Below are 17699 nucleotides of genomic sequence, written 5' to 3'. Positions count from 1 at the left end.
AGAGAATTCTTACAGAGAGAAGACACACAACCCAAGTATATCTTCAAGAACAGGAGCAACAACATGAATTTGACTCAAAGCATTATCAAAAATGCTCATTGCTCACATGGCCAACAAAACGTTACCTAAATGGATAACAAACAGAGTCTTTCTCTCCTGGACTCTCATCTCAGTTCAGTTTCTAAAGTAGAATTATTTTAATTGCACAATCTTTACAGAAGTATTCTGAAAATTCTGCCCTCCCCAAAGCAGCAGCCACTTTTTTGTAAAGGATTTTTTTAATCTCAGAAATGACTTAATGATTAATTTACCAAAAGAAGTCAAGATTCAAACAAGCCACCCAAGTAAGCCACTATAAAAAGATAGAGAACAAGTTAGGAAAAAGGGGGGAAAAAAGTGCCAACAACAAAATAACGCAACAGTAGTGTTTGTGAAGCACTCCTTGTGCAAGTCCCTTGTGAGCCCTAAGTATAGGACCAGCCAATGCCTTGGGAAGGAAAGACTCATCAGTTTTCCACTAAGCTATTCTAAAAGGAAACTCTGAATAGGGATGAAAAGTTTTTTGTTTTTTTTTTTTATATATTTTAGCAACAAACAAACAAAGAAATAAACAAATTCCTTTTTCTCAAGGATTGAATTAATTTATTGCTGAGAATTCCTTGGAGATGTTCCGTCTCATCAACATACTGCAAACAGAGCAAAAATGCATTCTTAGGATAAGTAGTTTATCAGATCACAAGAATTTTTTTGTAAAGGCAGAAGAAATGCACAAGAGAATGACCTAATTCAAGCAAAACATGCTCAGTATTTACCCTCCACATCCAAAGTATGAGAAAAGCAGAAACCTGTGAAAAGATCAAAGAGCATTCAGCAAACGTTGTGAGATATTCAGTTTTCATCTGGAAAATTTAGTGGCAGTAAACGGCTGAAGTGTGGTTTAGAAATGCAAAGTAAACCATGCCAGTCTAAATTGAGATGTTGTCACTTTCAGAGTCAAATCTCAGCTGGACAGCATTCATAAACTGCTCTGAGATGTATTTGATCTGTCTGCTGAATGGAGAGGAATCTGCACCTTCAGAAAAAAATTACTAAGATTTAAAACAACGGCAACAAAAGAATTCCCAAGCATCGAAGCTTGTGGCAGATATTAAAGAGTACCAAGGGTTCGTTTTTCATTTATTTCAGACTCTCCATCAATGACTGAACACCACTCAGCAATTCCCAGTCATCATCAAGATATTAGCACCCTGCAAAGTAATGGTCCATTAATAGAAGTATAAAATAGCCATTAAGAGAGCCCTCATTAAACCAGAGCATTTAGTAATCCTCAGCGAATGCGGAACAACCAAAGCTAAAGAGCAGGACTCTGCATCACAGAGGGCTAAACCTCGAATATTTCCAACAGATGATGGCCAAACAGCTTCTCCTTTTCTGATTTTCCACCAGAATCCGTGGCTTAACTGTTGGCTGCTCAAACAGAAATCCCTGTCTGCTCCTTCCCACAAGTCACACCATCATCAGGGCTGTTTACATACCTCTTCTTCCGTAGCCCTTTTCCTTTTTCAACTTAGCGGGCCTTCAGAGCAAGCTCTGAGGTTTGATCAGCATTCAGTTCTGGTTTCATGCTCTATCAAACTTTGAGGGTTACCATATTTTAGCAAGCCACTTCAGCAGCAGATGTTTGAAGACTGTGCTGTAAGATTGAATGAGAAGTTTTTCTGTGGCAACCTTGGAGCACCAGCAGGCACCACGAGCTGCCAGTCAGAGCTTTCCATACCTTACATTCCTGTCCCAACTTTTCACAGCATGCAGCTGGCCCACTAAGCAAACTTGCCTTAAATCCCTTCTTAGCACCCAATATACCTCCCTATAATTTTCAACATACTCAAGCATACAGGAAAAATGTACTGTAACAATCCCTTTCCTATAAATCTCAAACTATGTAGCACATGTCAGTCAGCCCCGGTGCCCAGCCTGAGAGTTCTCCCACTAAACTATCATTTTTTTCAGCATTCAGATCTGGGTATCACTAAGTGTCAAGGTGAGTTTTACCTTGTAGCATATCCCAACACATTAATAACAGCTCCGCTGATACTTGTAAAGTGCAATGAGAAGCAAAAACTGTAATAATAATGATAATTAAAAGAAAAATGAAGACACGAATTATGAAAACACACAGAAAGCATCTCAAGAGTTCTGCTGATTGGAGAAATGAAAGAAGAAACAACTAAAAAATGCCTCACTTCTGCTCCCTCTGCTATTCCCCATGCTTTCCACCTATGCCTCACTTCTGCTCCCTCTGCTATTCCCCATGCTTTCCATCTCCTCACAAAACTGAATCCCCACTGTTACCATAAAGCAACAAAGTCTCTCACCTCCCCTCTAGAGCTGATTTGAGCACTAACTGGTAAATCAGCAAAACAGTAATTCAGGAGCCCTCATGGGAGCACTTGCTTTCTTCCCTTCTCATATTAGACATCAGAGGCTATGCTGAAAGTTATTATAAGTAACTTTATTCTCTCCAGCCTGGTTTGGCTGAAAGATTTTCAGAAAATCCTAAAATCATTTCTGCAACCAGTTTTTGACCTGAACACATTTATCACATCATCTCTACTTGGGTTCTGTAAGCAGCTTTCACCCTGACATATACACAAACTGTCTTCATAGAAGCTTTTGGCTTAAATTCAGCAGAGTAGGATAGAATTTGGCAAAATAAATATAAATGTTTATCTGCGGCTTCCATTTGTTTATATTGATTGATCACTGAAGGCAGCAAAATTTGCACTCCATGGGGAAGAAAACTACAAGAAAAGCAACTGAGAGCATGAGAGCCTCTACACAAGGTCAGGACCTACTTCTCTTTTTCCTTGCAACAAGTCAAGAGATAATGGTTCAGGGGTGGCAAACTACCATATGGAGAACACAGCTACTTTGGGTGAAAGTCTCCCACAAGTTTTTCTTATGCATACATTTCAAAATACTGTAAATACATAAACATACACACACATATATACCTGCAGAAATAGCTAAATCAAGACAATGTGATGGAGTTTTCAGCTTGAACCTCTCCACCTGTATCAAATCTGAATATGAAATCTACCTACTCTGAAATTGTATATATATATATAAATATATATTTTATATATATATATAAAATTAGATTTTAATCCACACCTTTAAGCTCTGAGATACACCATCGCACATCCCCGAATGCTACGCAAATGTCTTCACTACACCTGCTTCCTTCATATGGATTTAGACTCAGGCACGCATTTCTCAGAAGAAAACTTGGGTAAACAGGCTGAAAAGGGGCTGAAAAGTCTCAGCTGTTCAGCTTCCTCTCCTCCTACTCTCGCCTTGTGTTCAGCTGAGGGCTGCAGCCACTCTGCAGCCACTCTGCTCACACCTCACTTGCAATGTTCACTAAATACTCAGAACCCAAACGTTATTCTGTGTCCCATCAGCCTGTCTGTGAAGCAGTGGTAGCAAAAATTCCTTAGATATCATAAAGATGTTAAAATAGGAGACTCTTCTCACAGCTACTTAGAAATTCTTAAGATTTTCAATACTGACTTTGAAAAGAAAATACCTTACTCAAAGCACACTTTGGGTGAAAGTCCAATGAGATTACAGGAGAAACTATCATCATTTCTTGTCCTTTAGCCCTGAAAATGTAAAGTGCTTTATGATAAGCATGACACAGACATTTTTGTTGAGGTAAGAAATACATGCTTTTAAAAGGGGAGAGAAAAAGGAAAGAGGCAGAAAGCAGGCTGAAAACTGAACTCAACCAGACAAGCAGAACAGACTTCCTAAGATCCAACCGGACGTTATTCAGGGTCTTGTTGCAAAGACTGGAGAACTTTCTGAAATGCAAAGTATAACTGTGTAGGCTTTTGCCAGAAACCATATAACTGACATCCTTGCCATGTTCAGGAAAGATAGTCTCTATTTGTATATAAAACACTACAATAATCAAAGTCATGTTCAAAGTTTAAACAGGAACATCCTTATAAAACAAAGGTTGAACTGACTTGACATTTTGCAATAAAATTACGCACTGGTTAGAGGCTAAATGTAACTGACTTAACCCATTCTTTTTTTGTTAAGAAATAGAGCAGCAAAATGTGGAATGCTTAGAAAATGGAGGTACAGTTTATTTCCTCAGCATGTGGAGCTACAGGCTCACTGTTCCAGCAGGTTGGTGGAGTGAATCACAGGAGGGGGTGGGTACAGGGCAGATGTGTTCAGGAGCAGCACAAGCACACCAGTCTATTTGTCTGGTAAGGAAGAAGGCAACAGTCCTTGACATTAAGGAGAACAGGCTGACTTCAGTAGCCAAAGAGTTACCTTGGGACCCTCTGCTGGTTGCCCCCACCTCGCTTTTCAGCAGCACCATATCCAACACAAGCAGCCACCAGAAGCCCAGTGACTGCCCTCAGGCTGTAGAAAGGCTGGAGCAGCAGCTCCCATACCCAGAAGTAAAAAAAGTAATTGCTGGACAGAAGGATCCTGAAGGGTATCTGAACCTCAAGCCTGTCAGCTGGTCTTTTTGTTCCTCCCACTCACTGAAGAGAAAAAAAGAGGAACTGAGAGCTAGAAATGAAGCTCAAAAGTATATCCTGAGTCATCACTCTGTTTCTTTGCTTGTATTTAAACCAATTGTCAACCGCTGTGAGCCTTTAAAGCTAAGGAGCCACATCCAGACTGCTGGATATAAACCCTTTACGTGACACCAGGATCTCCAAACTCATCAGCAGGGGAGAAAAAAAGCATCACCGGGAGTTACGCAGAGTTGTGAAGCACTTCTTCAGAAGTTATCCGGTCCAGAACAATGCAGCACAGTGCAGGGCATTGTGTTAGGTGATTTCCTACCCAAACCTTGCGGTTATTTTTGTATCACTTTCCTGTGCGCTCCTCTCAGCTTAAGGCCGTTCCTAATTTAATGCAGCGGTGAGTAATAAAGAAAATTAACAGCGCTGGATTTGTTTTAATTCAAGAAGTCTTGATCATTGATTAGCAATGACACTTGAGAGACTGTGGCTACTGTGGCTACTGTGGCTACTGTGGCTACTGTGGCTACTGTGGCTACTGTGGCTACCTGCTACTAGGGGCGCCCCTGAGCTCAGTGCATACATCAGCACTGTCAGTGCCTCCAGCAGCCCTTATAGGAATCTGCTTGCTTTTATAGGGCACTCTTAGTCTTAAACCATGTAAACTCAGCCAACCCCCTGACAGGACACAACAACAGCTTGTCATGATGGATGCGTGACTTTCTGTGGTACAGTCAGGCGGTTTGAGGAATGCTAATAGGACAAGTTACAGATGCACGCTGGGCACGGCAGCCGTGGTGCGCTGCTCCTGTCCCGTTCACCCCGGGCTGCCTGCGGGCAGCAGACACGTCTCGGTGCGGCCCTGCGGGGCGTGGCCGGGCCTCCCCGAGCCGCTCCGCCCCAGCCCGGCAAGGCCGCGGTGCCGGGGGCGGCGGACGGGTCAGGGCGGGAGCCGGGCAGCGCCGGGCAGCGCCATGGGGCTGGAGACGGAGAAGGCGGACACCCGCATCTTCATGGACGACGACAACTTCCCTCCGGGCGGCCCCGAGCTGTCCGAAGCGGAGAAGTGCGCGGAGGACGCGCTGGAGCGGGACCCCCGCGGGATGAACGCCCACCTCCAGGTGCCGGGCGGGGCGGTGGGGGGAGGCGGCGGGGCCGGGTCCGGGCGGCGGCTGACGGCCGTCGGGGCTGTTCGCTCTTCCAGCTGGGCTTCGAGGACGTGATCGCCGAGCCCGAGCTCACCCACTCCTTCGACAAGGTGTGGATCTGCAGCCACGCTCTGTTCGAGCTCAGCAAGTACGTGCTGTACAAGCTGCTGAGCCTGCTGCTCGCCGTCCCGCTGGCCCTGGTGTTGGGGATCGTCTTCGCGGCGCTCAGCTGCCTGCACATCTGGTGAGTGTGTGAGCGGCCCGGGCCGGGGGGCGGGGGGTTCTGCTCTGCCGCATCAGTGCCCCCATGGCCGCCGTGAGGACCTGCGGGCAGCTCGGCGTGTGCTGCCTGCCGGGCTGCTAACGGGAGAGGAATTAAACCTGCACTTTGTCCGTAGTTCAAGTCCACACTCTGATCTTAGCAGCTTTCCTGGCTGGGTGTGCTCCCAGGGGCAGAGCGTTGATGTTTGTGGGGCACCTTGCTCGGCTATGGATGGCTTGTTTTTGTAAAGCAGAGTACAGACGTTGTTAAAACACGTGTGCATTAATTGGAAGGTTTCAGGGGGTCCAGCTCAGTCTTTTTATGCTACTGTCACAAAGTCAGCTGTCAGTGGCTCACATCAGGTGCACGGCCGTCTGCAGGTGCAGGGCAGAGAACCCCTCCTGAGCTCCTGAAAGCCATGGCCATGGTTCACAAATACAGCAGCAAAGCTGGTGTACCTTACACAGAAACTACTGGTGAAGTATTGCAAGCCCAGAGAGGCAGCTGATGGAGAAGGAAGAGAGGCAGGGAAAAGAATGATGCTGAGGAAGGAGAGTCTGTCATGCTGCAGAAGGAAGCATGAATGTGTATCATCAGTGTCATTCTTGCAAACCTGGATTTTCCATATACATAAGTTTTGACCTAAGCTTCATTTGCCATGAATAATATTGGTATCATGAAGAGGTCAGTAAGGAAAACAAAATGCCATCCAGAAACTGGGAAACAAAGTTGATATAAATACATTGGTTATTTGAACCCCTGATTTTTTGGTTGCAGATTTCATTTCTTAGAAGGAGAATGGAAATTGGGGTTGATGGCATTGTTATGAGCTGCTTCAGAACCTGACTAACTTAAGTTCTGGAGCATGCAGAGTTTGCAGTAGGAAACTACAATATAATTCAGAGCTGCTACTTTGTTGGGCCTCAAATTACTATGGGCATTTTATAGTGGGCCTAGACTTTCATATCAGCCAGTGGTCACTGTGCTGTACTGTACCAGAACTGCAAAGGGATGTGGTGGACATCTAAATTTCCTATAGTGAAATGTCTGGAAGAGTTCACTGATGATCAATTTGTTCACAATGATATCATTTAATGCTGCAGGATGATCTTCTATCTGAATTTCACAGGCTGGATATGTGGACACGAGTTCCACTGAACAGGACTCAGGGGTCAATTTCTATTTGTGCAAGTAGTCCCCAGTGACTATGTCAGGAACTGTGGTTCCCAGTACATCTGAAATAGAACTGAGAGAATGTGGCACTTGATTTTGAGAAGTTTCCCTTGACTTTCTGCAGACACACTTACTTGTCTCCTCAGCAACTGATTTTCTGTGCCTGAATTCACTGTCAGGATGGAGTTGATCCTTCATTTTGGTCTTGCACCTGGATGGGAATCACATAGCACAGGACTGCTGTCTGCGGCTCCTTGGACCCTACCCAGTGCTGCAGTTGGTGGCACAGCACAGTCTGGTCATCCCACAAACACAGGCTGGATTTGTTCCAATGCAATGTTTGAACACGCTGTGGTTATACCGACTTATTTCTGCAGCTCCCAGTGTTCAGATTTCTTGGGATTAAGGAATTCAATGTCTATGTGTTTGGGAGGATAGTGCAGGAGCAACTGATGCCAGAGGCATCAAAGAGACCCTATACATTGGCTCCCATCTAATCCTGTTGGGTTTGTAAAAATATCTCCTCCTTGTTTTGTGGTTGCAGGGATGGGAATTCCATTATAATTCTGTCTTCAGCTGTTTAAACATCATGGGAAAGCTCTGGGCACTCCCTCCCACATGGCTGTCTACAGGAGAGCTTATCAGAGTCTGTGCCTTGTTGGCAACATCCAAACCACTGAGATGCTGATGCTGATCAGTTGCAGGGGAGCCTTTCCTAAGAATAAATTAGAAACTGTTTCAACAACGCTTGGAAGTCCCAGGGAACAAAGCTCTCTTGGTTGTCACACACATGTTGCAGTTTTGTCAACATGGTAAAAATTCACTGAAGTCTGACAGCATTCCTCATGCTCCAAGGACACTTCATGACTTTCACCCATTGTGTCTTGAAGTGATTGTTGTCTTTCACCAGAAAAAAGAAGAGCACTAATAAGGGAGGTGAACACATGAGACCTGTGGAGAGCAAAAAGAAAACTTCAGTTTTCATTGCGACCTATTAAAAATGAATAATTTGATTCTGTTCTCATTTTGCGTGAGCTAAAATCCAGGTTTACGCTGCCTGGCAAAAGATACTGAAGCTGTGGTAGCCAGCATGACCTACATACAAGCTACTTCAAGGAAAGCTGCTTCTCTCTTAGTGATGGCTGTCATTTTAACTGCAGTCAATACACTCAGTTGTAAGGCCAACTTTAACAACTATCTGTGAATATCTGAGCAACCTTTTAAACTTGTCCCTAAACTGAGGCTGCTAAGATTATTGATTTTTTAATATGAGCAGAGCATTGCTGGATGGCCATGCAAAATCATGATCTCTGTGGTTGGTCCAGAGGCTAATTCTTGTTCCCAGCCACACATTGGCAACCTCTTGAATTTCACATACACTTTCTGTAGTCTTATCTTTTAAATGTCCCATTATATGTTTATTCTGAGAATTGATGCATTATTTGAGAATATGTAACTTTAGGTTGGAGAAGAGCTCTGAAGTACAAGGAGTCATTCAGCTTTGAGCTCTTCTCATCAGCTTCAGTAGCAGATACTCAAAGCTCCTCATCACATGAGCTTCTATTCACAGCACTCAGACGTAGCCAGGGGCATACACATACACTTTCTCACATGAAAAGTTGAATTACATCCTCAGAAAATACCCTTATGAATAAGAGTTGAGTTGCATTAAGTTGTATTGTATCAAGTTGTGTTTTGCTTGATTCTTAACAATGCTCCATTAAGGATTAGCAGAAAAAAGTAATGTGAACAAACGTGAAATAGGATTATACATATTAAATAGTAGAAGGCGTACCTTGAACAAAGGGAAAAGAAATAAGCATAGGGTGGAAGAAAGGGAGCAATCTGCTCTTTTCATGTCAACAGCTCCCAAAAGAGGTGAATCGTTTGTAAAAGAATGGCTATTTTATGACATATATGTACAGTATGATCGAAAGACGGGTTATATGAGTAGTTGAAATGCTCTGATTATGCTTCAGCTTAGATATCAAATTCAGAAAAGCTTTATTTTTCAGTGCTCTACCGCTCTACAGAGAGTAGGTCTGAAATTGCAGTAAACGTTGATATCCTTGGGATGGGCATGTTTTAAAAGTAAGGAAAAACTAAGACGGACTTTTATTTTCAAACTGAAAGCTACTCGCATTCTATTGTTTTTTGTCTGCAGTGTAGCATAAATATGGGTAAGATTACCAAAGCGTTCTTATATTTATTGTGTATAACATCATTGAAAGATGCTGAGTTGCAGTGCGTGTGGATGATCTCTATAGAGTAGTTATGATCTCTATAGCAGTAGCGTGTAGTAGGATGGCTGTTTTCCCAACCTTCCCTAATGAACTCCTGGTGATTCACAACTTGCTGCAAAGCTTTTGCGTAATGTGATATTTGCTTAGGTTGTAGTTTGTGTGGTCCTGTTTATGGATGATCCAATAGAAATGAGTTCGATTGGGGAAAGAAAGAAAAAAAAAACAGAAAACAAACAAAAAAAAAAAAAAAACAGGCCAAATTAAATTTAGATGGCAGCAAAGGAATAGCTGCCATCTGATAAAGTTCATCAACTTTATCATGAAGTCCTTATTTTCCTTTCAGTACATTATCTATTCTATATACAGTGATACTATAAGCGATTAATAAACATGCAGTTTGCAGAGTTCATTTTAATACTACAGATACCACGTTCCAGTAGCGCTCACAGCTCTATGTGTTGTGTGTTTTACCAGCTATTTCAACAGAGACAAAGGAAGAGAAGGTTTTAGAAAAGCTATTCTTGTTTAAATCCGTCTGGGTTAGCTTGGAGTGCGGCACAGCCATGGTAGCATTCAGCTTGTACTGATTAAAGCAGAGAATCCAGTTCTACACTGAAAATAATTCATTTTTACTCTTCAGGTATCGAAGCTTTAGTTTTTGTTTAATGCAACAGTTGTTTGTTTTCAATCAACTGTTTTCAAACAACTGTTTTTTCACTGTTATTCTGAGTAGTACTCACTGGAAATACACAATATTTGCTTAGATATTTTTCAGAGCTGTGACAAAATAATAACTGTTTTGCATAGTACTTCCAGCCAAAGTCAATAGGAGTTCTGCAGCTGAATTTTGTGGAAGCAAGATCAGGGTCTTAAATATTGAATGCAACAGCAAACTGGATCCATTATCAAATGGATCTGTAGCTTCTTCTGCCTCATGTAGGTAATAAATGCATCACATATGGTGCAGAGGTCTTTGAAAACCTTGTTCTAGTGTGACTTCAGTATTACATATGTTGTGTAAACATGTATTTGTTTGCACCCAAGTAAGAACACACAGCTTAGTGAAATGGCCAGCGGTTTGGGCCAGGAAGTGATTAAGGAAGGAGAATAGCCTGTGTTATGTGCTGGTGTGGCAGCCCTGGTACGCCAGCTGTATGCGCACTCCTGGCTCCCTTCTGCTGTCAGTGAGCTTAGCTTAAGCCACCAGTAATGACATTGCTTTGGAGTCAGGACATATGGAGAGCGCACACGGATGATTACTGTGCTCAGCAGACTGAAAGCACGACTCCGTCAAGTACGCAAGGGGATGAAAAGATCTTTTCCCTAAACAAGAGTTTTGACCTTGTTCTGCTTTTTTGTTACACAGTATCAACAAGCTGCCATATATTGGAGGTCTGGCCTGTCTCTGTGCTACAGCAATTAAATGTAATTCGGTATTGCTCTACTGTTTCTGCATTATTGTAACAACTTTAACAGTGGTCTTCACTTGGAAGGAACAAAGTATGAATGGCAAGGTGTGCGTGAGAGAAAGAAAAGAAACACCTGAAGAGACATCAGAGCAAGGGACACAAGAATGCCCTGATGGGATCATAAAGAGCTCTGTTCCCAGGTGATCAGACTGGGGAATCTGTGGTTTCTGTCAAGCCCTACAGACCCCCCACTCCTGGCTCCTTCAGGCACCTGTCCTTAACCACAAGTTGCAGCATTACCTCCAGCACTAGGAGAGAACAGTAAAAGTTCATCCCTATCGCAGGCATGGCTCAATGTTGCTAATTAGGAAGAAGCAGAGACATGACAAGGACTGACAAGCTGTTGCACACAAGTGAGTCCAAAGGAGCATGTATGTCATGCATGTGTAGATGTGAGGTTGTGAGTGAACAAAATCAATGGAGAAAGAGTGTGAGATTCCAAAAATAGACTTGTTTGAGAGCCTTAGAGTAATAACATCACCTTCCTTTTCCATACATAAGCACTTTTCTTCACTTGACTGCCCTACGCTATGGCAGCAGTAATCTCACAGATCTTCCATTTGCTCTTTTACAGGATTGTGATGCCTTTTGTGAGAACCTGTCTCATGGTCCTGCCTTCAGTGCAAACCATATGGAAGAGCATGACAGATGTTTTCGTTGCACCGTTCTTTCATAGCGTAGGCCGATGCTTTGCTATGGTTAATATACGCCTGGATCAAGAGTAACTGTCAGGGTTGCAACACTGCTGTAATTGTAGCTGGTGTTATACCTCTTTCTAATGTAACATGCAGGCACTTAACATTCATTCCAACCTGTTAAGATGATAATGGCTGGTTAAGTGGGAACATGCTATTATTCTAAAACTCTTTTATTTTCAGGGAATGAATTTAAGACTAAGTAGGCAGTTTTCATATCTAACTATTTTAACAGCAGAATAAATGTGGAGTATGTTGGCAACACTTTATTTTAATGGTACGTTGATTGCTGGATTACAGAAAAATTCTCTTAAAGGTTTAATTGCCACCATTGTGATAATGATTGGCATTATTACAAGAAATATTTAAATTGGTAGGCTGGGATACTTTGGGTGAGAATGATCTTTAGGTTTTTACATCGATTTTACTGCAGTTCCTACAGGGATCATTTTTGCCCCTTGTTATATTGAATGATAAACTCGGTCCATTATTATCTGCATTTAAAATGAAGGGCAAGATGCATAAGCATACAGAGACATTAACTCTTCCATAATTCTCCTGCAGTATGGAAGAAGCTCCCTCGAAGGTTATCCCTTAAAATAAGGTGTTACCTAATGATTTGGAATATCAGCTACTCTGTATATTTTATTTAATAAGAGGTTAACTTTGCTGTATATTTTGTACCTTTGTAAATGGCACTTGGTGAGCTTTCTTTGAAGCATTATTTCTATAGTATTTGAACTCTAACAAACTTACTGGGCAGCGAGAGTGAAAAACTGCAAAAAACAAATGACAAACTATAATATCGGTGTATAAATGATGCTGATTTTTTAAGCATTGCTGTGCAATTGTAGGTTATCCAGTACATACAGTCGTGTGCAAAAGAAAAGAGTATAAGATTTTTTAATACAAGACTATGCAAAAGAGCTGGAAATGCCTGTTTATGAGAAGTATTTTTTTCTATTAAAAATGGACAATAGTAAATGCAACCCTGCCTATTTCTGTGTGGACATTGTGATATTTGAAATGATGGATGCTGTGCTGGCACTTTAACTGAGTAACAAGCTATTTAATAAGTCAAGTGGGTGCAATTGGTATCCTTGTCTAACTCCTCCTCTACTGACTTGACTCTCCCTGTTGTTTATTACTACTTTAAAGCCTAACCTGTAACAAAGCCCTTTTTTTTAATCTGCATTTAATACAGCTTGTAAACCTGAGTAACAGAACATATGCAGAGGTACACTGAAGTTACATGAGCTTTCTAATGGGTTTTTGCTGCTGTTTTTCCTGCCATTGTAAATGTTTGTATGATTTAGAATTTTATTTTCTAAAATGGTGTTGCAGATTTATATCAAAAAAGGTATAAAATAAAATAATAAAGTATTGGCTTTTTCCAATTGTCAACTTTATTTTTCCAGGTTTTTCCTCTTTAAAAAAAAACAACAACTCTTAAAATGCTGAATAGTGTGGAATACTTCCAGGGTGGGAGGAGGGGAAAGAGGTGGATAAGCATCACTACTGCTCTGCTAATATCCACTGTATTTAACTTATAGAGGAAAATTATGCATCTCTTTGTGTCGAATTACGCCCAGACAGAATGTGTCTCTGATGCAGGTCTTTTGGTGCAGAATTTTGGCTGTATCCAGCATAAAGCTTAATTCCTTTTAAGGGTGCGTGCTTTATTTACAAATGAGCTGCAGAATTTCCTTACTCATTGGCCTACAGAAGCTGGCTAACACTTCGTATTTTTTGCACATGAAGAACATCTTTGTACTGTAAGAACTTCTTTTCTGTTTGTTACGGTTAGAGAGGGATTCATATGGCTCATGAAAACTGGACCCTGATGATTAGTACACACCGAGACCTCTATGGAGTTTGGTCTTCTGGCAGAAGTTGGCTTATGCTTCAGATGCATCCTTGCCTTTCTTCTGTTAAAACTGAAGTATTTCTGCTGAAAATAAAGATTGATAAGGCCAGGCTCGTCTTCTTTTGAGATTTTTTTTTTCCTTTTACAAAATCTAAGGATGTTTACAGATATTTTACACACACACACAAATCCATATAATGGATTAATTAACCAACAATGTGCCTTGAATCAGTCCACTGGTCTAAAAGGAGCCCTACACAAGGCTGAGATATGAGAGACCTCAGGTGTGCATCCAACCTTGAGATTAAGGAAAAGTGTGGCCATTTAGGTTAGATACTACTGGACATACACACTCAGTAGCTTACTGAAGCCATCCAACTCTAGCTACCACAGAGAATAAAGGAGAGATTTCCTTAGTTCTTTTGATTTGAGCCTTTCTCTTTGTCATTAACTGGTTCTGTTTCAGTGCATCTGCCCCAGACAGCACTGGATTCCAGCAATCAGGGACTTCAGGATGTGAAAGTTGTGGCATATGACAAAGCTCTGCCATAACTGATAACATCCATGGACAACAGGAACTCAATGGGTGCTGGCTCTAAGCTGTGTTTATAGATTTAGGATCCATTTAAATTCCAATTCGATCCTGTTTTTTGTTACTGTAGACCTTACAAACAAGAACTGGAAATTCAGTTCTGTCATGCAAAATGTTTTTGATAGGATGCTTTTTATGGAGCTCACAAGTAACAAACAGAAATAATCCAATTTATCTTCATGGGCTTTTCTCCTTTAACTCACAGGGAAATCCAACCTGCCTCATAGCGAGAACATTTTCCTAAGATCCTTCTCACCTGAATGTAGAATTTGGATATTTGTATCCTACCTTTCCACACCCTACTTGTTCACCACAAATACTGGCACCAATTCTTAACAGAAACTTTGAGATCTTAGTAAATACATGCCCTTCTCCACCTGCCCAGAAAGCTCACCCTGATGTACACTGACTGAAAAGTTCAGAACATCCCTGCAGCTCTGGGACCTCAGACCACACATTCACATTCAATGGAAGCCAAAGAATGGTCTAAGCCCTTTATTTTTACAGGGTGTGATCTTTCCCCCACCTGCAGAGATAAAACTAAGGCTGTTAAGCTGTATTAACTCCCTTTTAAAAATACATGGATAAAAACATGTTTTTTTTTTCAAGCAAATGAATATGGAACACAATGAAATTCTGGATTCTGCTGGCGTTGTCTGTTAGTACACTGTGTTCATGAAGACCTGCAGTGAGCACACACAGCCACCAGTTATGCATTAAAAACTGAGGTGCTTTCTTCATGCAGGGATTTACAGCTGAGGGGTGAATTATTAAGGCTATTTTTAACCAAGTGACACTGATCTTCCAAAGCTTATTTAAACAAAAAGAAAATGTCTTCTGTAGAGGCAATCCAGAAGAGCTAGGATAGGTTCCGGCTCTGAATCATCCTCCTGAGAAGAGTTTTCTGCAGTGATTAATGCAAAATGTTTGTCTTGGCCTGGGTCCCTTCCTCTGCTGCATTAAAAAAAAATAAAAAATTGTTTCCTCTAAAAATTGTGCAGGCCTATGGAAGCAATCTAAGTATCTAAGCAGCAGAACAGGCTCTCCTCCACCTACATCTCTCATAGTCTCCTAGTTTAGATGTTAGGAGGAAATTCTTTAATCAGAGGGTGGTGAGGTGCTGGCACAGCTGCCCAGAAAAGCTGTGGGTGCCCCATCGCTGAGGTTCTCAAGGCCAGGCTGGATGGGGCTGTGGGCAGCCTGAGCTGGGGGGTGGCAACCTGCCCATGGCACGGGGTAGGAATTAGATGGTTTTTAAGGTCCCTTCCAACCCAAACCGTTTTATGATTCTGTAATTCTATGATCTCAGTGACAAAAAATCATATCTTATATAAGCCTCAGGGAGGGGGTGCTTGACTCCTATGAGAGGGAGTAGTTCTCAGATTGCTGTTTCTACACAATACAGTTAATAACTTGTTAGAACTGGCTGAATGGCACAGAATAGTGTTGACACCAAGCAGCATTCATGGCCCAGCTCAGTACTGACCAAGAACCTGATATTGAAAAGGGTTGAGAAAAGAGTGACCCAAACTGCTCAAGGTCTGGAAAACTTAACCTTCAGCTGACAGAATTAAGGCTTTCAATCTGTTTTCTGCACCAACCAAGTGGTTACAAGCTACCTTGATTAAGATCTACGGGGACTAGCTATAATAAAATATATATATATGCCTAACACAGGATTGATAGTCAGGCGTTTAATCCAAAAACTGTAATCCCTGCCCAGATGCCACCCAGCTAGGAACATGTTTAAACTCAGAAGGCACCTCCCTTTCATGTAACCTTCCCTCAGTACCTACAGTTCATGCCTAGAACTGCCCTTGTTTGAGCAACTTGGCATCTCACTCACATCCAAGCCCAATCAGAATCCGAAAGTAAAGGAAGAGAATGCCCTGGTCACCTGAAAATAGACTGACTGCATGTCGGCAGAGCAGGGTACTTCCCAAAATATGCTTTCCCAGGAGTCCAAATGCATTAACACATCTCAGATAGCAAAAACTGATCTCGGGTCTCTCAGTTGTCAGATTACACTTCTGGCCCTCAGGCTATTGTGAAATGTGCTGTGGCAGAAGCATCTCCATTTAAAAGGGAATCACTCATAGCTAGAGGTTATGAGAAGAAAGGAATGTGAGGGCAGCTCACCATCTCTCCTGAGCAAATGTCTCCTCTGACACAAGGAATGAATGGGCCAAGTAACAAAAAAGCATTCAAGAGAGACAGTCCTATATTCTGATATGGGACTGAGGCAAGGGCACCCACATCAGTGAAATAGCTCTGATTCAGTGAGCTGTAATTTAAACTATGGATAGCCTCCAGAGTGGGGACAGAATGACTGTCGTGAGTCCTCTGAGACTGAAAGTCTGTACGTTGTGGAACGAGGAAAGCACTGTTCTGTGCTTTAAGCCCATTGCGGTGCCTGTTATCAAGCAGCAGGGTAAGCACTGTATTCAGAGCTGATAAAAGCTCGCTACCAACAGCTCTGGCAGCTCAGGCCTTCAGCCAGCAAACCATCCCCATCCAAAAATGCACATAAAAGGATGCACTTCAGCAGCTGAACAGAAGACACTAAAACCACAGTGATTTTCCCCTCCTAAGCCTTAGGTTTTGAAGCATGCTGCATAAGGAAGGCTGCTCATGGGCAGGCTGTTATCTGACAGCCTCGCTGCTGCTGCAGCTGTACATAAAGAATACAGACTCTCAGCTGATCTGATTCCAATCTCTGGCATTGTCATGCAAGTATCAGGAACATCGCAGAGACCATAACTGGAATAATTACACAACTTTAGGGGGAGGAGTGGAGTGAGAGGCAGTGTTTGATACCAGACAAAGACACGCAGTGAGCAGCCATACACATTTAGTTCAGCCTTGTGACTCATTTTCTGACAGTATTTTTTGAGGAATTTTTTCCAATCCAATTTTTGCTTTTTGGAAGATACGTTTCCTGCCAGTACTGAGGCTTTTCTTCTCAAAATCAGAAGAACTGCTCCCACCTCGCACACACGTGGCTCTATATTTACAGTCAGTTCTCAATTAAGGCAATTCCAAGGTCTGCAAGTTAAGTTAAAGCAAAGCTTTGGAGAATAAAATTCCTTTAAAATTAGACTTGAAATAAGTAGAGTTGGTGTGATGGAAAAAGAAGAAGGGCAGCGAGGTGGCCAGCTAGTTACCACATAACTCTGCTCAGCAGCTGCCCTGGGCTGCCAACAGTGCAGCAGAGCTCAGTGAGAAGTTTGGTTGGGTGTCTGAGATCTGTGGCAATTTTAGGCCACTCCTGAATAATCCATTCACAGCAGGTAAGAATGGAGCACAGGCTCTGTGCTTTCAGAAGGTTCCTGCAAGCCTTTGCCATGCCCTTTCCACATGAGCTATCCTGCTCCTCTGTACAGCATCACAGCTCTTTGCAGAGCTCCTTCACTCCTCTGCTGGGATTCATCTCATGAAGCCCAGCAATTCCTCCTGCTCCCAGTATCTCTTTAAACTGTAGCAGTGTTCTATGATTCAGAAACGTCTTCCACATGGTGCTGAAGTTCTGCAGAAACCATTCCAGGAGTCATTACTGTTTCAAATTAACCAATAAATTTCCTATTTTTAGTCATCCTTGAGACATGCAGTAATACTGAATAAACGGGTCAAGATCTTCCTTTTAGTACTTGAGGGGAGCTTATAAGCAGAAAGGGGATGAAATTTTATGTGGGCTGAT

The 17699-nt window shown here is 42.2% G+C and overlaps 1 protein-coding gene across 1 annotated transcript; it reads left to right on the top strand.

Annotated features, from left to right (window-relative positions):
- Window positions 1-5490: 5490 nt before the first annotated feature.
- Window positions 5491-12947, top strand: CAV2 (caveolin 2). Its single transcript, XM_015853695.3, has 3 exons — window positions 5491-5674; window positions 5758-5945; window positions 11423-12947. The coding sequence occupies exons 1-3, from the start codon at window positions 5528-5530 to the stop codon at window positions 11571-11573; spliced, it is 486 nt and encodes a 161-aa protein (XP_015709181.2). The 5' UTR covers window positions 5491-5527; the 3' UTR covers window positions 11574-12947.
- Window positions 12948-17699: the final 4752 nt, after the last annotated feature.

The sequence above is a fragment of the Coturnix japonica genome, chromosome 1 (genome assembly GCF_054131305.1).
Source record: "Coturnix japonica strain WE chromosome 1, WE-NBRP24, whole genome shotgun sequence".
Taxonomy (NCBI): Eukaryota; Metazoa; Chordata; class Aves; order Galliformes; family Phasianidae; genus Coturnix; species Coturnix japonica.
This window is presented reverse-complemented; position numbering and strand designations above follow the sequence as displayed.

Bases quoted from the DNA above. Each gene is read 5' to 3' on its own strand.
- CAV2 (XM_015853695.3), top strand. From the start codon at position 5,528: ATGGGGCTGGAGACGGAGAAGGCGGACACCCGCATCTTCATGGACGAC. The intron at 5,675-5,757 runs GTGCCGGGCGGG...TCGCTCTTCCAG, and splicing joins GGATGAACGCCCACCTCCAG to CTGGGCTTCGAGGACGTGAT. The intron at 5,946-11,422 runs GTGAGTGTGTGA...GCTCTTTTACAG, and splicing joins CTCAGCTGCCTGCACATCTG to GATTGTGATGCCTTTTGTGA.